The 25,327-nt window shown below is 40.4% G+C and overlaps 1 protein-coding gene across 1 annotated transcript in view; it reads right to left on the bottom strand.

The window, feature by feature from the left end:
• LCB1 (long-chain base1) overlaps positions 1–25,327 on the bottom strand; it is a 39,353-nt gene that overhangs the window by 10,135 nt on the left and 3,891 nt on the right. Inside the window, exon 4 of the mRNA XM_087683624.1 lies at positions 3,602–3,695. Within this exon, the coding sequence (XP_087539750.1) occupies positions 3,602–3,695 (94 nt within the window). The remainder of the gene's footprint in view (positions 1–3,601; positions 3,696–25,327) is intronic.

The raw sequence follows: 25,327 nt of genomic DNA, 5'->3' as shown, positions 1-25,327 counted from the left end.
TTCTTCACTCTCACAAGATCGTGCAATGGATGTAAATGCATACACGCATCAGTCTACAATCAAACAACTAATTTCTTTACAAACTGAGAGTGGGAATTAGAAGAAAAAACAGCTTTTCTTCATGGTTCATCAAAAATACATCAATGTGGCTCCTTTCTTGATTTTGAAGTGGAAAAAGAGCTTCAAAAAGAGACAATGTGTTGAATTTATAGGTCTGTTGTATTATAAAACTGAAGTGAAAAAAGATAAAAATCAAAAGATTTCATTACGAAGAGGTCAAGGATGATAGTGGAGATAGCTAGGACCAACTTTGACACTATCTTCACTTATTGTAGATGAGTTTACAACAAGCAAAAGTGATCTAGAGTAAGAGAAATGAGCTCTTTTTATAGCAACAAGCAAGATTTAGCACAATGAGGGAAAGTGAAGCAACGCAAGACCGAGTATCTAGCCACATGTCAAGATTATAACAAGTTGTGGAACACTTACAAGCTTGTGTCACAAGTATCTTGCCTATCTCTTTTTTATGGCCTTCAATTTTGTGCTAAGAACCTGGCCTCTTAACTTAGTATAATGAAAAGTCCACTCAAATTTGACACTTTGAAAGATCATATAAAGTTATCTTCAAAACCGAGGGCTGCTGGCCAACTCTAATGAACTTTCCTAAATATTGACTAATTACAAAGAAAATAAATTCAATAAATAATTAGTTACATAAATTCATCAAAAAATAAAAATCCATGTTTTATTTTCTTATGATAGACCTCAAAAACTTCAAAGCTTTTCAAACGCGTTGATTTGGAGATTGGTTATCATCAGATTATGGTAATACCACAATATCTATACAAAACTACTTTCCAAACTTCGTTTGATCTTCAAGAATTTTTTGTGATTCCTTTTGGATTAACCAATGCAAAAAACACCTTCAATTAAATGATGCAGTGCATTTTTAGAGATCATCAATAATTTAATAGTACTTGCTTCGATAATATTTGTGTGTTTAGTAGAACTAAAGAGGAGCAGCATAAAGTACCTAAAGGTTGTTCTACAAATACTTTAGCAAAATAAGCTCTTGATAAATGGTAAAAAGAGTGAATTTTTCATGTATAAAACGAATTACCTTTGGGCGTATCAACTTCTCTAGAGGGATTCAAATGGATGCTTAAAAGATTAAGATAATTCAAAAATAGTGTGATTTTTGTCATGTACATGAGGTGCGACCTTTTCTAGGCTTATGCTTATATTATCACCACTCTATCAAAGATTTTGTACATATGGCTTCTCCTTTTCATGACTTTACAAAGAAGAAAAGCTTCTTTCGATGAAAGGAGAAAGAGAAAGCAACCTTCAACCTTCATAAAGCTTAAAACAATCCTTATTTTTAGACTTATTTTTATTATTTCAAATTTAGTAAAACCATTAGTACTAGAAGTAAATACTTGCAATGATTGTATTAATATAGTGCTCAATTAAAAAGGCCATATCATAGCCTTTGAAAGCAATCATCTAAATGATGTGAAAAAAAAATACAACATTTACAAAAATCGCTTTGAGCTATAGTTTCTACTTGAAATTATGGAAATTTTATTTTTGGATAATCAATTTCTTATAAAAACCAATTATGAAAGCTTGAAATAGTTTGAGATCCAAAAGCATATATTAAAAAAACTTGCAAGATTAAAAAATTTTAAATTATGTACCCTCTTAAAAAGCACAATATAATTGTTGATGCACTTTCTAGAGTACTCGATATTGCAACTATTGCAATGGCTCATCATTAGGATTTCCAAGCCAATAAAAATATTTTTAACTAAAGATACTGATTTTACAACAATTTGGACCAATTTACAACAAGAAGCTTCTTATCCAAATTATTCCATCATAGTTAGTTTACCTTCTCATGAATAATCAGCCTCATGTCACTCTTTCTATTCGACCAAATGTGCTTAAAGAAACTCACAGCTTCTTAAGGAGAACACAAAGAAAAGGCAGCAACTTTAAGTGCAATTGAATATTTCTTTTATTGGCTAACCCTATGAAGAGATATATACTAGTTCATTGAAACTTGTCTAGCATGTTAAAAATCTAAGTATCACACGTACAAGACTTAAGAATTGTTGCAAGCTCTTCCAATACCTAATGCTCCACAAGAATCTATCACAATGGACCTTGTCTCAAGTATCCCAAGAACACCTCAAGATCATGATATGATGCGGGTCATGATTGATGGATTCAACAAGTAAACACATTCTATTCCACATCATAAAATTTTGAAATCTTCATAGTTACAAGACTTTTCATTCAACATATCTTCAGACTGCATGGTATGCCTTTTGAAATCCTCTCAAAAAAAGATCCGAAATTCGTGAGTAACTTTTAGTATATTTTATTTGAGAACTTGAAAGCCACTCTAAAGCTCTCCTTATTTTTTCATTCTCAAAATGATGATCAAGAAGGATGATGAATCTCACTCTTCTGGACATGTTAAAAGGTTATATCGGTGAACATAGGTCACAATGGGAGAGATTAGGAAACTTGTTTCATACCTAGGAGCTTTACAAACCTATGATACACCTATTTTAAATTTCCAAAAAAGTCTTAACATGAAAAATGCATTTGAACTTTTGTAATCAACATTTGCACCACGGATACATTCGACACACTAACATGGACATTGACATTGATTGCAAGAATTTTTCTTGATCACCAACCGGAGCTCTCTCTCTCTCTCTCACCTGCAAGAAATCGAAGTGACTGTGACCCCCAAACAAACCAGCCAAAATAGGCTGACAAAAATGCACAAAATACATCAGATCGGCCAGTTCAAACTGACCGATTGCATGCTGGAAATGACCGACTGCAGCAATTACTATAATAATAATAATAATAATAATAATGATAATAATGCGATCTGCTGCCTGCCATGTGGCACAGCCTGTCCGCTCGGTCCAGCCTGTGTGCCCTGCCTGGAATCGTGCCCATAACCATTGATCACTGCATGAACTGCTGCCCGACTTGATCCAAAACAAAATATGACTTATGATGATGAAAACGAAAGCAAAGAAAAAGACAGTGCAGGGCTAACCTACTCTGATATCATTGTTCAAATTGCGATAGGTGAACACAGAAAGTGTGAGATTCAAAAAGGGAGAAAGACTCAATAAAGTGTTTCCTAATAAAATGAGAAACAGAGAATATGTAATACAAGGTACATAGCCTTGTTTACATAGGCTGAGAGATAAACCAACTAGCCTAACCTTTATGTAATGCACCTAAAGTGTGTTCACATTGTGTGATCCATACACACTAAAGGGCACATAAGATCCAAGGAAAGATATTCCAAATAGTTACATAAAACAAAGGGTATCAAGTGCCCATCATTCAGCCACAAAACACATTTCACATGCTATATATTAAGATGAAGGTGCACCTTGAGAAACCAAAAAAGTTATAATTCATGGTCACCAACAGTTGATCGTTCCTTTAGATGAAACTTTAAACTTTGCATTGCGAATTAGATAAATGTATCTATCCAGGTCAACATTAACAGACAGAATGTATTAAAAATCTCTCCTACTAATAAGATCAAAGATCAGCATACCACAATTCTATGATCTCCCATGAGGCCCAAATAATTTGCTGTGGTCAGATTTATGACTTCCTCACCGTTCACTATCGTTCTTGGCCCTGCTGCACTGAACAAAGGAAAAAATTTGTCATGTTACAGTCACCAAAGAATCACACCCCCTGCCATGTACAACCACCTACAATTCCTCTCTATTCAATTTTCTGAAGCCTTTTCTATTAAACAATAAATATTAGACCAAAAGTATTGCTAGATGATCACTATGTGTTTGTCCAATCATTTGGCTCTAGAACAATTCCGTTATAAAAACCTTTATTTATTTATTTAAGTTTGGAGAGGACAAAAGTTCGACAAAATTCTATGCAAGGGGCCAATGGAAGAGCCACAATTCATCTCCTATCAGCCTATCAATGTGTTTCCTCACCAGTTTCACTCTTTGTTACAGCGACCAGCCTCCACACCACCTCATCAACCCCACGACTATTCTAATGCCTTTGGTGGCCAATGTGATGTCTTGCCCTAAAATGCAGGTTCTTGGTGCCCAATACCATGTCCCTAGACCTCCATAACTATCCAACTATCATGAGGACATGTATTTTTGAAACCTCACTTAATATGTGGATTAATTTTTAATCACATGGTTTAGTAAACGTTGCACATGTGAGGTGTAATTGGGGTTAAAGTAAATTTGCAAGCCCGAGACTCGAGGAAATCACGGGATGTCAAAGGCAAAAGTTGCTATAAGTTATGCCGCACAGGTACTTGGTGGTATCTAGTGCCAGTTGTTGGCCTAGGTCATCCGTTTGGCCATAAGTGTCAAATGGTGACACTAGAGAAGTGGCGTTTCATGGTACCTAACACCAATCTGATGGTCAAAGATGGCGCAGAGACACTTGTGAATGGAAATTGCCTAGCCAATTTAATTATTGGCCAGTCAAATTATTTTTCAAGGCACCAAAATAATTATTAGATTAATTTCAGTATTTAAAGACTGAAAATTAAAATTTAATTGTGGAAAATGCTGAAAAAACCATTTGGGAAGGTTGCCACTTGTCAAAAATGCCCGTGCAAGACTGAAAAACGTCTTTAGAGCCTGGAGAGAGGCATTTTTATAAATTCAGCTTGCAAGAGAGAGGGAGGGGAGACTGCTGATCAGATTTGCAGCCATTGGAGAACCTTCTGAGGCTGCCAAGGGCAAGAGAAGACCAATCAACAGCGGGTGACAGCATCTACAGGCTGTTGAGATAGGGCAACAGCTATAAATGACTGATTTTCTTCAGTTCGTTGCATCTACAAGCTGTTGTGGCAGGGCAGCAGCTGCATTTGACTGATTTTCAGTTATTCTTCGCGACAAAACTCTAAATTTTCTCTCTACATCTTTCTTTCTTATCTCCCAACCATTTCACAGCCTTGCTACGAAGATCTCAGCATTTGGACCCTTGGAGGCTGAGAAATTGCAAATTTCCCTACTATAAACCCAAATTTACAGCAGAAATTAGGGTTTAGCAGCAGCCTTGGGAAGCGTGCCAAAATTTGGAAGCTCCAAGACTTGGATTCAACAAGACTGAATTTCAGCTGAATTCAGGTGGAGGACTAGCCAGCCTTTGAATTTGGGGCATTTCCTCTCCCAACCATTTCACAGCCTTGCTCCGAAGATCTCAGCACTTGGACCCTTGGATACAAAGAAATTGCAAATTTCCCTGCTGTAAACCCAAATTTACAGCAGAAATTAGGGTTTAGCAGCAGCCTTGGGAAGCGTGCCAAAATTTGGAAGCTCCAAGACTTGGATTCAACAAGGCTAAATTTCAGCTGAATTCAGGTGGAGGACTAACCAACCTTTAAATTTGGGGCAGTTCCTCTCCCAACCATTTCACAGCCTTGCTCCGAAGATCTCAACATTTGGACCCTTGGAGGCTGAGAAATTGCAAATTTCCCTGCTATAAACCCAAATTTACAGCAGAAATTAGGGTTTAGCAACAGCCTTGGGAAGCGTGCCAAAATTTGAAAGCTCCAAGACTTGGATTCAACAAGGCTGAATTTCAGCTGAATTCAGGTGGAGGACTAGCCAGCCTTTGAATTTGGCGCATTTCCATCATCTATGAAGTGAGTGAAGGCCAATTGAGTGCCCGAATCAAGGGGCAAAATAGATTGAAGACTTGCTGGTCACTTTGGACAGCAAGGGGAGTTGAAATACTGAAAGGGATTGGGAGAATCTCATTGTAAATCAACTTATTCTTCAATAAAGCTAAAGAAATACCGAAAGGGGCACCAATTTTGGGACCAATCGAGTGTGCATTGTCCAAGATCAGCAGGTAAATTTGTATTTTCAAATTTGTATTAATTGTTTGCTGTTGTAATTAAGTTGTAATCAGGGATTTACCACCCATCCACAAAAGGAAGGTTGGTTTCACCAACCACCCATACTCCTACCACATCATCAGATCTACTCCAACTGTTGAGCTAAAACACACTTTACAACTGATTAGCATCTTTAAACAGCCCCAAAACACGCTTAGTTAATGAAAAACGCAGAATTGGTGCACGGTTTGAGAGAGTTTAAGTGGTCCCCATAAACCCTACTTTTCTGGGGCACCCTTCAACATCTATAAATACGCTTTACAACTCATTAGCATCTTAACAACCCCAAAGCATGCTTAATGGATGAAAAACGCAAAACTGGTGTGTGGTTCCAAGCGAGTTTCAGTGGTCCCCCAAAACCTTAATTTTTTGGGGCACCCTTCAACACCTATAAATAGACAACCTGCCCACCATTCACCCTCATTTCAGTTGTGCAGATTCTCACTTCTTTGCTGCATTTGGTCCATTTGCCATCACCAACTCACAAATTGCCTCCTCCTGCCTGCATTCATTTCAGTGGTCCCCCAAAACCCTACTTTTTTGGGGCACCCTTCAACATCTATAAATAGACAGGCTGCCCATCATTCAATCTCATCCTAATTGTGGAAGTTCTCACTCCTCTGCTGTGTTTGGCCCATCTATCATTGCTAGCTCACAAGCTACCTCCTCCTACCTGCATTCAATACTCCATCACCCAAGCGGCAATGGGTGGTGTTGTGCTAAGAATTGCTCTTAGCCACTTAAACACCCCCAAACATGCTTATTTTAGGTTATTTTAGCCAAAGCCCTAAAACGGGGAGCGGATCGAGAGAGTTAAGTGGGAGAGGATCTAGAACCCTAATTTTCTATAAATTGGCAGTCAACCCTCCACTCTTCCCCGAATCTCGTTTTTGCAAGTTTCAGGTGTTACCAACTTGCTGCCCACACCCCGGTCACGGAGGACATCTCAGCCCTTGCTGTCCATCACTATTCCCTACAGTCTGGCGTCTGTTTCGAGCCCTCCATACACTAATTGTTGTTGTTTCTGCCTCGCGACTGATTGTTGTTCATCTACACTGCTGTCGTACAACCTGCCACGCCAACAAACTGCTGCGTTTGCAGACTCCAGTTGCCGCCCAGACAGTTTTCTCTCTCCTATCTGCAGTCGCTGCAATCTTTCTCTCTCCTGCATGCTGTCTTGCCTGCGTTTTTAGTCTTTCTCTCTCCTGCAAATTGTCATGCCTGCGTTTTCAAACTTTCTCTTCTTCAGGCTCCGTTTTGTCTCTCTCTCTCCTACAAGCAATCCTGCCTACGTTTTTAGTCTTTCTCTCCTGCAGGCTCCGTTTTTTGTCTTTCTCTCTCCTCACTGCTATCTGCATCAAATCCAACTTCTCACTATTGCGTTTGCTGGTGTTCAACATCCGGAGGCTGCCTTGCTGCATTTCGGGATCCGTTCGGAGTACGCCACACTCTCCAGCTTATTACCCCTGCCCTGATCCTAGAAATATAGGAGTTCGAGATTCAGTATTCATTCACTACATAGTGTGTTTGCTGCATGAGCATCGTATTATTAGTAGTCATATCATTTCATTTATTCACTGTGTTCATTGTCTCTGAGTTACTCTAACCCTAACCCTAACTGTGTTCTTTTTATCAGTCTGTGCTTTGTCGTACAATTTTTGTTTATGTTTCTATGTTAGGGTATTTTTCTTTACGAGTGGTAGCTCTTCCTTAGCTCCAAGCGACTTCTATTGGTGATGGCCTCTCCCTTCACCTGATGACAACTCGCAACCATCTTCATCCTCCTAGCAACTATATCATTGCTGTGTTTGCAGTTCTCTACTGCCATCCCCTGCATCAACCATCATTCACAACTGTCACCTCAATCTCCTAACTTTCTAGTGATCAGTGTTTGGTGTTTCTCTCACTCCATCGCTCTGACTCGTGGTCACAGCACTTGGGATCCATCTCCACTGGATGTCACTCTCCGACACTCCATTGCTCTGCCCTTGGGCATTCTGTACTGTCATGAGGACATGTATTTCTGAAACCTCACTTAACATGTGGATTAATTTTTAATCACATGATTAAGTAAATGTTGCACATGTTATACCGCACAAATACTTGGTGGAATTTGGTGCTAGTTGCTGGCCTAGGTCATCCATTTGGCCATAAGTGTCAGTAGGTGACACTAGAGAAGTGGCATTAATGGTACCTAACGCCAATCTAATGGTCAAAGATCACATAGGGATACTCGAAAATGGAAGTTTCCAGCCAATTTAATTATTGGCCAGTCAAATTATTTTTTCAAGGCACCCAAATAATTATTAGATTAATTTCAATCTTTTAAGACTGAAAATTAGTATTTCAATATGAAAAATGCTGGAAAAACAATTTGGGAAGACTGCCACTTGTCAAAAATGCCCATGCAAGATTGAAAAACGTCTTTAGAGGCTGGAGAGACATTTTTATAAATTCAGCTTGCAAGAGAGAGAGAGAGAGAGAGAGAGGGAGGGGAGGCTACTGGTCTGATTTGCAGCCATTGGAGGATCTTCTGAGGCTGCCAAGAGCAAGAGAAGACCAATCAACAACAGGTGACAGCATCTACAGGCTATTGAGATAGGGCAGCAGCAGTAAATAACTAATTTTCTTCAGTTCTTTGCATCTACAAGCTGTTGTGGCAGGGCAGCAGCTGCATTTGATTGATTTTCAGTCATTCTTAGCAACAAAACTCTGAATTTTCTCTCTCTACATTTTTCTTTCTTATCTCCCAACCATTTCACAGCCTTGCTCCGAAGATTTCAGCATTTGGACCCTTAGAGACTGAGAAATTGCAAATTTCCCTATTGTAAACCCTAATTTATAGCAAAAATTAGGGTTTAGCAACAGCCTCGAGAAGCATGCCAGAATTTGAAAGCTCCAAGACTTTCAAGGCTGAAGGTGAATTTCAGCTAAATTCAAGTGGAGGACTAGCCAGCCATTGAATTTGGCGCATTTCCATCGTCTATGAAGTGGGTGAAGGCCAATTAAGTGCCCAAATCAAGGGGAAAATCAGATTGAAGACTTGCTGATCACTTTGGACAGCAAGGGGAGTTTGGATTTCGAAGGGGATCGGGAGAATCCCATTGTAAATCAACTTTTTCTTCAATAAAGCTTAAAAAAAACTGAAAGGGGCGCCAATTTTGGGGCCAATCAGGTGTGCATTGTCCAAATTCAGTAGGTAAATTTGTATTTTCAAATTTGCACTAATTGTTTGCTGCTGTAATTAAGTTGTAATCAAGGATTACCACCCATCCACGGAAGGAAAGCTAGTTACATGTACACTCTTACATTCATTTACAGCATTCATTCATTTCAGAGTTTATTCTCTTTGTGTTTGTCTCTATGTTTGAGTTTTGAGTTTTGCATTTGTGTTTTGCGTTTTGCGTTTTGCGTTTAGTTTTGATTTTTACTCGTCGCTATTTGAGTCCTTGTGTTTCAGTTGTGGTCATGCATGATGTGTTTTCTCAATGCAAACCCTAGCATATCTTCACACCTACCATGTTACCAATTTTGTATGGACTGCTCTAGACAGGCTTGCTACTGTTGCTACCCCAAAATATAGTTTTCTTACCCTATCCCATCACCATTTTAGCTTCAAATTGCTATGTTTTCAGCCTCGTTACAATACTATCATCCTCTGCAACTCCACCCGCAATTTGCACTATATGATTGCTCCTATAGCCAAAACACGCTAATCTCCTTTACAATTCGAGTTCATGCACTGGCTGCCTGCTCACATCCAAGATCCATGGAGTGAAGGCACATACTACCATATTGCTCATGTTACCTTCAACTCTACATTCACCTCTGCACAACCCAAACCACCTCTCTGGGTGTTCCCGACCCTTGTGCATGTGTTCTTGTAAGACTCACAATCCTAATGCACAACTCAACAGAAAAAAAAGATAATCCAAGAAAGGGGAAGAGATAGTCAAATCTTTATTACATTAGTAAAATAGAGATTTGAGCAGGCTAAGGGAGGTGTCAATGTGTGTCGTCCACTAAAACTAGTTGAAGCAAAGGCTCATGAAGAAAAGTGTTGGAAACACAAAAATGACATGCTAAAGATGATAGTAGCTGATCGTTGGCAACAATGGGAGGCTAGGCAAGAGGATAGACCACGTAGCAGCAATCGTTGGGAGTTAAACAGCTAGTAGAAAAGGGTTGATGGCCAAAACCTACAAGACAAGAATATAACTGAATGGTGGGCACCCAACCTATTTATAGATGTAGAAGGATCCTTCCAATTTAGGGTTTTTCATGTGAGACACAAAAACTCTCTAGAACCGCTCCCCATTTAATAATACTTTTAGTAATTTACATAGTCAACATGGAATGAATTTTTACCTCAACACCCCCTCTTAAGCCCAAAACTAAAACCAGGAAAATGATTGTAAGAAAAGCTGAAGCCCATTTTTCTCCAAGGCGTCCCACCCCCAAGCAACCAAGGGCATCAAATAAAGGATGCACATCAGCTGCCTAGTGGCCTGCCAAGACTATAGAGGCAATTGTGAGCTTACCAATAGAGTCCAAGTGATCACACTAAAGAGAACAAGGCATCAAACAAAGGGTGCTTATCAGCTGTGCAATGGCCTACCAAGACCTAGTGGCCTGCCAAGACTATAGAGGCGATGGTGAGCTTACCAGTAGAGTCCAAGTAATCACCCTAAAGAGCCCAAGGCATCAAACAAAGGGTGTTTATCACCTGTGCAATGGCCTACCAAGACATACAAAAGCAGGCAAATGGAACCACACTGAACTCTCTCTCTCTCTCTCTCTCTCTCTCTCTCTCTCTCTCTCTCTCTAGGTGGAGATAGATGGTTTATGGCCTATCCGGTAATTGTGTCCAATGGGGAGAAGAAAAAGGGATGGTGAGATGCAGCACGTCACAAAACAAACAAGCTAATCCAACCACTCAAGGGTATCAATGAGACAAGGGAAAGGGTGATGAAGTATAGTAAGGTGGTGGTGAGCTGCCAAAGAAGACAGCTTGCGATCCACCTATGTGTGCTCTGCACAATGAGATGCATATACATGATGAGAATGTGCATGCAATAAGTGCTACTTGGACAAAGTCCCTCATGGAAAAATTATTAACTTGCCCAAGCATCCTTGTACAAAGATGATGATGATCATGCAATGCAACGGGAAGGTACAACAAGAAAGGGAGACCGATGTCGAAGTACGGTACCGAATCCAGTAGAATACCAAGAAAAGATAGGAACCCCTCTTGACCCTCAATGTCAAGGCCAAAGGAGAAAGAGAAGCCTAATGTCAGCCTTCATGTGGTTTAAAGAACCATAATGAGAAATGAAGATGAGGATGGAGCACCCCCACTGGAAGAGCAAGGTAAAAGTCACCGCCGTGATAGCACCAAGAGAGATACTGCAAGATTTGCCTCGGGAGGGGAAGCTTCCATGCTAGTAGAAGAGCAAATCTCCTAGGAAGATGAAACCATGAAGGAACAGTGCACATCCCATGTTTCCAACCCAAGAAAACCTGCATGTTATGTTGGGTTTTACTCATACCTATGCTCACACAAGAGTGTCAATGATCTGCATGTAGGACACTAGGACACTTTTTACTCTCCATAATAGAGGCTTTTTCCCCCAATCACATTATTTTTTATCTATGTATTTACGTTACACATTTTGGTCACTTACCGAACATTACACACTTGTGTGTGAATGCACTTTTAAGTTACTTACATAACCCTAAGGTCTAAGAGTTGTACTTTGTACTTTGTACTTTGAACCTAGTACCTCACTAGTAATCAATCAAGTGTCGAACTATGAAACACACTCTCTCTCGTCTATCATGTTTGCTCACTCTAAAGCTGAGCTGTTGTCTATCATCACCAATGATTGGCATCAAAGCTGGATTGCGACCTGTCCGCCCCCTTGTCTCAGCTACCTCCCCTGCAGTCAATTGTTGCCGCCCTGTCTGCGCCAGCCACCGCCCTGTGCCTGGCGCCACCAATAGTTCTGCCTACCAGCTCTGCGCCAACTCCGCCCACCCTGTTTGCAATAGCTCCGCTAGCTATTCTGCCAACTCCTCCTTGCCTTTCCTATGCAGTCTCTGCAATTTGCAGCGGACTGCCACATCAACTTCCTTCCGGCTCTGCAGTCATCACCTGTAAATCCGTTGAACAGTCCCAAACTGCCACATCTTCAGCTACCACAAGTATATTTAATTATTTTATTCAGAGTTATTTGCATGCATTCGAGCCAACAAATTGGGCCTTGCACATGTATTGTGGTTTCAATCTGAAATTGACCGAAATTACACACATTGGACAGTCAAATTTTGGGGTCATGCTGCTGAGCACTCTTATTGCATTGGCCAGCATGTTGGTATCTGAAAAATGAAAAATTTCGGCACATTTAGGTAGCAGTGGTCAAGTGGGATAGGATTTAGTTGATTACAGCTTGGCATTTGCTGTAATTTCTGGAGATTAGCAGATTTCCAATTCAGGCCAGCTTTTGTTATCGCTCGTGCATTTGGAAGAGTGACATTTATCATGGCAAATCAAGGACACATTAATGTCTTCACTTATGTATCAAAAGAGGATAGATTGGATGGCAACAACTATTCTCTATGGTCCTTCAAGATGAAGAATGTGGTTGTTGCAAAAAATATTTGGGATTATGTCAATGGGGAAGAAGTACGTCCTGGTGATTTGGCTCCTGCAACTCCTCCACAAGGGGGTCGTGATCAAAGGCAAGTTGCCATTCAACCACCACCCTAAAGAATAGTTGCACAAAAGGCTTGGGACACTAGGGATGCCCAAGCATTGTCACTTATTGCATTGGCAATTCAACGTCAATAATCCCGTGTATCTGTTCTGCTGCTACTTCACAAGTAGCATGGCTTACACTGGAGCATATGTTTGCTGGAAAAAATAATACTCGCATTTTTTTTTTGAAGGAGCTTGAAAATGTGAAGATGGAAGAAGGTGATGCTATGCAAGATCACCTTAATAAAATTCAAGACTTGCATGAGCAATTGATGACTGTAGATGAGTATTATTATGATGCTCACATGATTTCTATGACTTTGAACTCATTGCCACCTTCTTATTTGGTCATTCATATAGCATTGAATCTTATATTGCGAGTTTCTACGCAGCCACTTACTTTTCTTCAATTGGTTAGATTATTGTTGCAAGAAGAGCAAACAAGGAATAATATTGAGGTGGATGTTGTTGCTTCTAAACAAGCTGTAATGGCAAGATAGAAGGGAAAGAGTAATCAGTCCAAGAATGCTCTATAGAGTTCTGGAAGTTCCGAAACTTAACAAAACAATAAGAAGCAGGGGAGCACACAAGCCAAGAAGGGCAAGTGCCATTACTGTAAAATGCTAGGTCATTATATCACAGAATGCAAGAAACACATTGCCAAGGAGAAAAAGGAGTCTGGGATGGCAATTTCAAATGCATCTTCTACTACTATTGCTACAAAGTTTGTGTCATTTGTCATTGACCATGACTACTATTTATTACGAGATGCTCTAAACACAAAAACACAATACCAATCGTACAACAAAGCACAAATTGATAATACAAAACACAGTTAGGGTTAGGGTAACTCAAACACAATGAACACAGATAATAATGAAATGAATGATTGCTGAATATACAATGCTCATGCAGCAAACACTATGTAAAGAGTGACTACTGTACCACAAATTCTTGTATCTCAAGGATTAGGGCAAGGGTAATGAGCTGGAAAGTGTGTCATACTCTGAACAGATCACGAAACACAGCAAGGCAACCTCCGGATTTCGAACACCAACAAACACGGCCAAGGAAGGCTGGATCTGATGGAGACGATAGTATAGGAGAGAGAAAGACTAAAAAAGCAAGTGAGGAGAGAAAAACTAAAAATGCAAGTGAAGAGAGAAAACAGCAAAACACAACTTGCTTAGACTAGGCGACAACTGCAGGAGAGAGAAAACAACCAAACGTAGCTAGAAAAGACTAGACGACAGCCTATAGGAGAAGGCAACAACTGAGAGGAGAGAAAACTATGTAGGCGGCGGCTTCAGGCACCAAACGCAAGTTGGTTGATGACGTGGTAGATTGATGTCAGCAAGGAAACTCAGCAACAACAGTGAGCAGGCTGAAATCAACTACGAACAGTGTGCAGTAGGCTGGAAATAGGCACCAAGTTGTTGTAGACAGCAATGGCTAGCTTGGACCACGATGTTGATACGTGGATACGTAAAACAAACTGACGAATAGCCGAATCACTCAGAAACAACTGACGATCCTCAGAAACAGTGGCACGAGTGTTCTCGTTCTTTCCTCCCAACCTCGCCTAGATAGTTGCTGGCACCTGTCTTCCCATTTCCTCTGCCAGCCATCAACTTCAGGTGAGTCCTACTATTCTCGGACTCTCTAACTCACTAGGCTCCCCTAAACCCCGTTCGGGTGCCCAAGGCCCCAGGACGGTCATCCCTCGCGCCCGTTTCCCATAATTTACCTTATTAATGTAACATTTCCTTCCCCTTAAGAATCGGTTTCGTCCTCGAAAACGATACTTGGAAGGTCCAACTATAAATTGGGAAACCTTTTCCTTAGGGTACTTACTCGCTCCCATGTTGAGCTTTCTTCTAAGCAATCTTTCCACTTAACCAAACATTCTTGATAAATAGTATTCCTTGTTCGTCTGTTATGAACATTTAATATTCTTTCTGGTTCATGTGGATTAGATTGGTCATCTAATAGCTCCTCAAGTTTATCGTTTAAGATTAGATTATCCAAATCACCCAGCTTCTTCCTTAGCTTACTTACATGAAAAACTGGATGTAATTTACTACCAGCAGGTAGTTGGAGCTTGTAAGCATGTTCTCCCACCTTCTTAAGTATTGTGAAAGGACCACAATACCTGGGTGAAAGCTTTGGACATTGTCCCATTTTCATGGTTTTAGTTTGTTCAAGCACTTTAAGATAGACCAATTCTCCTTCTTCAAAGGAGATGTCTCTTCGGTGAGGATCTGCATAAGCTCTAGGTCGATTTTGAGCTTTCTTAATATTTTCTTGAGCAAATTTTAACATATTATTCATATCCTCCAAAAAGTCCTTGGATGCCTGAACCTTTTCCTTATGCAGTCCCACTGCATGAGGAGCTCTGGGCTGAAACCCATACATTAACATAAATGGACTATATCCAATGGAAGAATGCTTAGCACTATTATATGCAAACTCTGCTATCAGTAGATACTCTTCCCAATTAGTTTGCCTTTTACTTACATATACCCTGAGCATATCTTCAAGGATTTGGTTAACCCTTTCAGTTTGCCCATCAGTTTGCCGGTGGTCTGCCGTACTCATGCTAAGTTTAGTATCCAACTTCCTAAATACCGCACGCCAAAATTGACTATCAAATTTTCTATCCCGATCAGAAACTATATTTGCCGAAAGGCCATACAATCGGTATATGTTCTCTACGAACAATCTAGCCAATTCTGGTGTTTTAACATCAGTTGAAGTTGGAATAAACCTAGCCATTTTGGTTAACCTATCCACAATCACCCACACAAAGTTGTGCCCCCTCTATGTTCTGGGTAATGCAACAATAAAGTCCATGGAGATACTCTCCCATTTTCCCGAAGGAATCTCTAATGGGTGGAGAAGTCCTCCCATTTTCAATCTTTCAGCTTTATTAACCTGGCATTTACTACATTTGACCACATAGTCAAGGACGCCCTTATTCATTCCAGGCCAATAGAACAGCTGTCACGTACCCTTGTAGAGTAAATAACCATTATCAATGGTAACATTCTTCCACTTGAATCCAATTTGAGCAACCCCTGATGCTCCATTTCCTTGTTGAACATCCTCAGATATTCCTTCCTTAGTGGAGGCCCTTCCATTTGGATCCCCATTTTCTATTGCTTGCCATATGTTGGAATATGCCGGATCAACCTGGCATTTTCCTTTTAAGGATTCAAGCAAATCGGAAGTGAACTGAGTAAAACTCAATTCATTTATGATGGGCATTCTACCGAGTGCATCAGCCACTATATTATACTTTCCTTTTCTATACCTTATCTCATAGTCAAACTCTTGGAGGAGTTCGGCCCATCTGGCTTTACGCCCTTGTAGATCCGGTTGGTCATTAAGCCACTTAATGCTTTCATGATCCGACAAGATCAAAAGTTTGGCACCGTACAGATAGTGCCTCCATTCTTCATTGCATGTACTATTGCATACAGCTCCCTCTCATAAACAGAATAATTCTGTTTTGCACGGTCTAACTTCTTGCTTTCAAAAGCAACTAGTCGACCTTCTTGTAATAAGACCGCGCCTATCGCCTTATCACTAGCATCGGCTTCAACCACAAATGGTTTATTGGGATCCATAATTAATAGCACTCGAGCTGTAGCAATAGCTACCTTAAGTTTTTGAAAACTTTCATTTTGGTCTGTTCCCCAATTAAAACTCTTCCCTTTCCCTTTAAGTTGGTCTGTCATTGAAACAGCTATTTTGACATAATCTCGAATGAATCTACGATAAAATCCAGATAATCCTAAGAAGATCTGAAGCTCTTCCAGGTTCCTTCGAGATAGCCATTCAATAATTGCCCTTACTTTTTCTGGATCCATCTTGATTTCCTCTTTTGAGATCATATGCCCCAAATATTTAATCTCTTGTGCAAAGAATTCACATTTAGTTTTCTTCGCATAAAGGGAATGTGTTCTTAACAATAGGAATACTAATAGTAAGTGTTCCAAATGTTCTTCTCTTGATTTACTAAAGATCAAGAGATCATCCAAGAAGACTACTACAAAATGTCCTAGATAGGGCCGTAACACACTATTCATCAGCTTCATAAAGGTAGCTGATGCGTTAGTGAGGCCAAAAGGCATCACCAAAAAATCATAATGCCCATATCTAGTACGAAATGCCGTCTTAGGAACATCTTGTGCCTTAATTCTTACTTGGTGATTACCTGATCTTAAGTCTATTTTTGTGAAGAATTTTGCTCCTTGTAATTGATCAAAAAGATATTCCATTCTGGGCATAGGAAATTTATTCTTCACCGTTATCTTATTAAGTGCTCTATAATCAACATAAAGTCGCATAGAACCATCTTTTTTCTTTACCAATAAAATTGGCAAAGCCCAAGGTGAATTGTTGGGTTGTATAAACCCTTTATCAAGGTAATCCTTAATTTGTCTTTCAACTTCTTGGTGCTGTGTTTCACTTAACTTATAAGGTGGTTTAGAAATAGGGTGTATATCCTTATTTGTGTCAATTGGGTGATTTATATCACCCCTATCTGGTGGAAGGCCACTTGGTAAATCAGAAGGAAACACATCTTTAAATTCATCTAACAAACCACTTAATTCATTACTCACATTCAACTCACAAACATAAGAAAATTGTTGCTTTATATTACAGAAAGTAAAAGTGTTTTGCCCAAGAAGAGACCATAACATATATACCTCACAAGCTTCCTTCTTTATCAGCTTCTGAACTTCCGTGGAACACAACAAAGGATTATCAGATACTTCATGTTCACCTTGAATCACAAAAGTCTTACCATCCCTTTCAAATTTCTATGTATTATGATGATAACTACGTTTTAAGGATGGTTCCAATCCCCATAGCCACTTCCTCCTCAAAGCAATATCGGCTCTTTCCATATTCATAATTTGGAAATCAAGTTTATCTTTATATCCTTGAATCTCAATTTCCAAATTGGATACCATTGTATCCCATATTTTATTATCTTAACCTTGCATCATCCGAACAACATATTGATGCCCACTCTTTTGTTGGGGAAGTTTCAATTTTTTGACAAGTGCATAATTTATAAAATTGTGGGTAGCAAAGTCATCAATCATGACTCTAACCCTCTTTCCAGCTATCAATCCATGCACTCTAACTAAATCATGTGGCCCAAAAGTAGGCTGCCACATAGAAGTTGACATACAACACCTGTGTTGTACATCCTTGTGCAAAACCTCTAAAGATTTATACTTTTTATGCCCCTTTAATTCTAGGGTCTGCACTACATGGATTTGTTTTTCTTTTCCCTTGCCCTTGTCCTTATCCTTTCCTTTATCTTCCCCCTTTTTCCTTTGAGGGCAATTCCAGGCAGCATGGTTAGGAGATAGGCAATTGAAACACAGCCTTTCTTTTTTGGCCTTATCAAAGTCATCTTGACTTAACTTTGACCTTACATATTGTTTCTTTTCAAAGGGTTGTTTCTTGCCCTTAAGAAATGGCATTTTCCTTTTAAATTTGCCTACAAATTTTGAGGTTTCCAATTCCTTAGTCTTGGGCTCTGTATCAGTGAGACTAGTGAGTATACCTGGACGTGTACTATCTTCATTGATTAATGCAAATTTAATTGCCTCTTCAAGCGTCTTAGGTGAACCCCTTTTCACTTTCTTTTTACAGGCCTTATCTAGTCCCCTAATGAATCCTCTTGTCTTTTGAAATTCATCTATTCCTTCCAATTTGAGGATTATCTCACGATATTCCTCCAAATATGTCAGCAGGGGTCTTTCCTTTTGTCTGACATAATCCCAATCTTCCCAATTTCTTTCCATTTCATTTTCAAGAAGGAATTCTTTCAAAAAGACCGATTCAAATTGAGCCCAAGTTTCAAGTATTTTATTTGCCTCCTTTAAAGTTCGCCACCATTTATACGCCTTTGGCCCCAAAGTTAAACTGGCCTCCAGCGCTTGGAGATGTGGTGGAATATTTTTAAGTTTGTGCAAATCCTCCCAAGTCTTTATTTCTATCTTTTTCCTCCCCGTGAAACTGAGGGGGTTTCATATCTTTTAAAACTGGATTATCCCTCAACTTGTGGTGGGGTTCTTTAGGATCTCGCATAGTCACATCCAAATCCTTCGATGAAGATAGAATATCCAAGGTTTCTAGCTTATTTTTATCCCTTTCTAATAATAAAGTTAATTGAGATTTTATTTCGGTGAGTGTTTGAGTTAAAAATTTCATTTGAACCCCCTGTGCCTGCACACGAGCAGTTAGATCATCAAATTATTCTCGTGTAGTAAAAAATTCTTCCCATTGCTCTTCTTGTATCTCCGTTTCATGGGGATCTACCATAGGGTGGTCCCCAAAACTAGAACCCTCAATTACTCCCTCTCTCCCTTTCCCCTCCATTAATACACTGGAATTGGAAAGCAAATATAATAAATTTGCGTACAAAGTGAAGTACTTCCCTGGTTATAGTGATAGGGCAACTATTGCTGGCTTTTAGTAATAACCTCGAAGAGTGAGGAATAATTTGTCTTTCCGAAACTGAGCCGGTCACGCTGAAAATAAAGCTTATTGGCAGAAACACCGAGTAAGGAGGGGACTAAATACACCCCTTCCCAATGGTCACGTGAACCAGCTGTACGCCTGCTATGTCAGATTCGTCAAACTGACTTCGTCCGACTGGCTTTTTCTCCCGTTCGTTTGCTGCGCTTCGGAAATACTGCCATTCGCTTATTGCCTCACGAAATCAATCGTGCCTGACGAAATACAGGCTAGTGTAACGTATAACGTGTGGGCACCGTCTTCCCAAACCTGGTACCGTATGATGTGTAGGGGACACCGTCTTCTCGCCGGACCTGTGTGACGTGTAGGGGGCACCGTCTTCTCGCCTAGCCAATGTGACATGTGACACCAGAGAAAGCTTTCGCGAGGACAAGCTCAAGCAAGACCGGGCGGCTCTGATACCAATCATACGTGGATACGTAAAACAAATTGACGAATAGCCCAATCACTCAGAAACAACTGACGATCCTCAGAAACAGTGGCACGAGTGTTCGTTCTTTCCTCCCAACCTCGCCTAGATAGTTGCTGGCACCTGTCTTCTTGTTTCCTCTACCAGCCATCAACTTTAGGTGAGTCCTACTATTCTCGGACTCTCTAACTCTCTAGGCTCCCCTAAAACCCGTTCAGGTGCCCAAGGCCCCCGGACGGTCATCCCTCGCGCCCGTTTCCCATAATTTACCTTATTAATGTAACAGATATCCTCTGCATTCAAGGTGTGGGTAGTAAGCTAAAAGACCTAAAATCTGCAAAAACGAGATTGGGGAGAGTGGTGAGATGTATGCCTATTTATAGAAACTTTAGGGCACCCAAATTAGGGTTTTGCATGTGGGACACAGTAACTTTCTTGGATCGCATTTCTTTTTAAAATAAAAAGACTTCATTAATTAAGTATATTTTGGAGTTGTTTAAGTCAAGCTAATGCATTTTTAGCTCAACACCCCCTCTCAGGCCCAAAACAAAGCCATGAGAAATAAGCCCTTAACATGTATAGTCTTTTACCCTAAGGCATCCCATCTCGAAGCAACCAAGGCATCAGGTAAAGGTATGGCGGCTACCCAGTGACCTACCAAGACTACAGAGGTGATGGTTATCTTATCAAGGGAGTGCAAGTGATCACCCTAGAGAGACCAGGGCATTGAACCAAGGGTGCACGTTGGCTATCCAAGAGCCCTTACCAAGTCCTGCAAAGGTGGATGGAATCTGCAAAGGTGGATGGAATCAGCAATGGACTTTAGATTTATTTTTTTTTTAACAGGACTTTTGTTGTGATTTATTCAAAAGATTGAGCATTACGTAAATATGTCAAATCAGTTTTCGCTCTATTGAGTCACTATGTCCCGAAGTATGGGAAAATAAGGATGGATATCCCCACTACCTTCATACAACAAGCAAAACAATCTCACACACTACTAGGATAAGTGTCTAGGGATACCTAAGTCTGTATGTGCACACACCAATCATACAGAGAATATGTAAAGAGAGAGGTTTTAAAAAAAGATAATGCTGAGCTTAGCAAGACAAGCAAAGCAAGCATGCAAGCAAAGGAAAAAAGTGCTTCGGAGAACTGCCATGTGCAATGCCACGAATATGGAGTCGACCACTCATGAAAGACCGAAAATGGATAAATGCGTACAAATACATGTTTACATGAACAGAATGCCAGCGCATGGGGTAATGCAAAGGGATATCCAAGAGTCTATGCTCGTGCAGAATGCAATGCAACGGTACCACTAAACAGTGTCCTCGCAAGGGAATTGTTCACTTGTCTCAATGTCCTTTTACAATCATGTCATCCTAACAGTGCAAATGAAGTTACAAATGTCCTCAAGTACAATACAAAGAATAAATATCTGAAATGTCTAAAACTAAATGGTAAATAAATGCCATGCTCTTGTAGAAACTCAGAAAACTCATGGAAGATAAACTCGGCACCGCTATCACTCATGGTACCTATACGACATCCGATCTGGTTATGAACCAATAGCACCCAAGCACTAAAATAGGTGAAAGCATAAAACTTGTGCTAGAGAAAGTGCACCCCATGTATCGAGAAAAATCATCCACTATCAAAAAGAAGTAAAATGTCCCATTTAAGACAACAGTGGGTATCAAGCCACAAAGATCAACGTGTATCAATCTCAATGGAGCCTCACCTCCATGAGTAGACTACTGTGGCTAAAACTAAACGCTAAATAAATACTATACTCTTGTAAAAACTCAGGAAAATCGCCACCACTATCACTTCTCATGGTACGTGCACGACGTCCAGTTTGGTTATGAACCAACAACACCCAAGCACTAAAATAGGTGAAAGCATCAGACTTAAGCTTGAGAAAGTACACCCACATGTATCAAGAGAAATCAACCACTATCAAAAAGAACTAAAGCACCCCATTTAAGGCGGCAGTGAGCATTGGGCCACAAAGATCAACATGAATCAATCTCAATGGAGTCTCACCTCGATGAGTGGACTATTGTGGGAAGTAGGTATGGTGCTATTTACCTAGCTAACATGCTTTACAAACCTCTCGGAATAGCTTCAAGCGGGGAATGCTATCGACCATTTAGCGACGCGACAACTCATAAAGAGAGTCATTTCCAAGATGTCCTCTAAGCAGTAATACCAAAGACACTCGGTGCTCAAAGGCTCCTGTGCAGTGGCTAAAGCCTCAAAGCGATGAAAATTCGAGTTCTCAATTATCGGCACGATAAAAAAGTGCATTAGGTAATAGAGGCCATTAGGTTGTGCCTTGCCGCGAGCAACAACTAAACCAGTCTTGTCATCAATGACTTCGACTGCAGTCAATGTAAAAAAGGTTGTGTGCCCCAACTGACAAAGCTATTAAACAGGCGGGGAATGCTATCGACCATTTGGCGATGCAACAACTCATAAAGAGAGTCATTTCCAAGATGTCCTAAGCAGTAATACCAAAGACACTCGGTGCTCAAAGGCTCCCGTGCAGTGACTAAAGCCTCAAAGCAATGAAAATCCGAGTTCTCAGTTGTCGGAACGAAAAAAAAGTGCATCAAGTAATAGAGGCCATTAGGTTGTGCCTTGCCGCGAGCAACAACTAAACCAAACTTGTCATCAATGACTTCGACTGCAGTCAATGTAAAAAAGACTGTGCACCCCAACTGACAAAGCTATTGAACGGACAATAAGTTCACCCCAAGCTAGGGGACATGATAAACTCGTCCAACGTAGCGTGATCCTAGCCCTCATCAATGGCAAGACTTAGGCGACCACAAGCCTAGATCTTAACCGAGGAGTTGTTTCCTACTCTGACTCTCCCAACTGCAACATGTCTCGTGAAAAAAATGTCATTCTATCTTCTCGGAAGATAGCTTACAGATATAGACGAAACTCGCATCCGATGCCTCTAAAGAGACGATATGCTACCAACCATCGTAAAGATGGCATCATTTTGGAACTGCTTGCTCTTCAAAAAGCCAATAACGAAATCCATCAAAATCACCTCCCAAGGAAAATCTAGAATAGCCAATGGTCGTAGATCCCCCTACCACCTTGCAATTGCCATGTTTTGAGGTCTAGCATACATGGCAATCCCTCGCATACCAATGAATGTCTTGCTTCATCTATGGCCAAAAGAAATTTCGTGAAAGCTTCTCGAGAGTGGGACCTCACCGCAATGCCCCACAATAGGTGCATCATGCATCTCCTTCTAGTAGAACAATAGCCCTATAAGATCCAGCAACAACAAGACAACGTTTGACATGAAAACACATCCACTCATTCTTTAGCACATAATCCGAACAAAGATTTTACTTGCATTTTTGCATCTCCAAACAAAAATTCCGATCAACCTCATTAAGCTCCTTCATAGAAGTGAAGAAATTTGACTCCACTTGAGTTACCACCATCACTGCATGTGGTTGCTAGCTCAATGCATCCGCTACTCTATTCTCCCTCCCAAGCACATACTCAATCTCGAAATTAAGCTGAGACAAGAACTACCACCAACACAATGTCTCCACATGAGTGAGAAGATAGTGTAAAGACTATTGATCTGACTTGATACAAAGATCTTGCCCAATCAAATAATGTCTCCACTTATTTAAGGCATATACAATGGCCAAGAGTTAAAAGTCATTGGTGGAATAATTTGATTCAACTACCTTGAGTTTCCAACTTTCGTAAGACATTGGATGACTGCCCTATTGCAACAGTACTCTTATATGATGACCATTGGTATAACAAATGACCATAAAAGCTCCACTAAACCCAACAATCTCAACATAACAACTCAAGAATATAGAGCCTTCAACTTGAAAGCTTGGTCCCTCTCCTACATCCACATCCAATAGTGCTCGTGTCATGCGGCATCTATAAGATGCACTGTCACATGTGCATAATGCTCCACGAATCTACAATAGAACAATGTCAATCCTAAGACATGTGCATTGTTGATACACCTTTAAGACAAGGCCACTCCATGATTTCCTTGACCCTCTAAAGTTCCATAGAAATCAATCTTGCAAAACTTATGTGCCTCAAATAAGAGACCGACATCATGAAGAATTCACACTTCTTCCAATTCAAGGAAAGCTAAATCTCTTGAAACAACTATAAGGAGTTCGAAATTGCTTGTACTCCTGATCTAGACCATCCAAACATATAGCCACTATACCATCATCATCAACTTACATTTTAATAGACCAATAGCTTCAACAATGCTCTTAATCTTCAATCCATAATCATTGATGGATAGATTGCCATGCTTGACATTGTTTAACTTAAACTTCAACTATAAGTATCTGGCTTTGGCATTTGTACCAAACATAGAAACAAGGAACGGCCATTTCGGCCTGTAGGAATGCTCGTTTCAGCCTGTAAGAACGGCCGTTTCGGCCTGTAGGAACGGCCATTTCGGCTACAGGAACAGCCTAACGTGTTCCAAACACTCTAAGGAGGTGAAACGGCCAGGGAACGTTTTCAAGGCCGTTCCCTGTTTGGAACGGCCCTTTTAGACCTACTAACCAAAAATTGACTTTTTTTCTAGTTTTTTCTTCTTGCTTGTGTCACACTCCTCCTACCAAATGTTCACCCATCTACATTGCCTAATGTACACACTACTCTCTCTCTCTCTCTCTCTCTCTCGTTGAAGGTTCAAAGCGTCAAGACAAGCCACAAGCCAATCACGAGTCCATGCAAAGTTCAAATTTCATGCACTATCAACTCTTGCAAATCACAATCAAATTTCAATCCTATCCTCAATTCCAAGGTAATCATCCATTTATATTGTCTAATTTTGAGGGAAATTAGGATATTTGGGACATTTGGGGCAATCCAGGGCAATTTGGAGCTATAAGGTAATTGAGTCAATTTTGGGAGATTTGGGGAATTGAGGGGTATTGGGGCAATTAGAGGGACATTCGGGGCATTTGAAAATTTGCGGCATTTTTGGGACATTGAGAGAAATTTGAGGCAATATTGGGGCATTTAAGGCAATTTGAACAACTTGTAGCATTGGGGGCTATTGGGGCAATTTGGGTCATGTAGGGCATATTTGGGGCACTCAAGACATGTGCCATTCCCCCCATTCACATTTCCTAACCTTGCACGTTCCCCCTGTTCCACGGAGTCTCGTTCCGTTCCCATTCCCCCTTCCAAGTAACTATGGTACCAAACAACTTGATCAAGTTATTCCATGTTTCTACAGAACTATTTGTATCCTGCACAAGTCAATCACGTCATCCAAAATGCTAATGGAAAGCCAATACATAACTTTTTCAGCATCATGCTGTCAGAAGTGGTGCAGCAATGGAAGCGTAAAGAATATGCTGAAATAAATGCTGAAACACAAGACAGAAGAAAGAAAGAAAGAATGAACACAGTAGACAGATGAGAACTCAGATGTATGCTCGGGAAATGGAATCCATATCGAACACGAGACAGCAGCATACAACGGTGAGTCACTGGCTGCGTGAGCTCCTCAGCACCGGCTCCTCTCTCCCAGAAGGATCTCCACTGATGGCTGAAGCACTGAAGACTGTGGAGGAGGAGCCCAATAAATAGCCACAAAAGTGGGGAGCATAAAATG

This window comes from Lygodium microphyllum, chromosome 1, assembly GCF_053477565.2.
Source record: "Lygodium microphyllum isolate KBCC chromosome 1, Lygodium_microphyllum_v1.1.10, whole genome shotgun sequence".
NCBI lineage: Eukaryota > Viridiplantae > Streptophyta > Polypodiopsida > Schizaeales > Lygodiaceae > Lygodium > Lygodium microphyllum.
The sequence above is the reverse complement of the archived record's forward strand: the minus strand, read 5'-3'. Positions and strand labels throughout refer to the sequence as shown.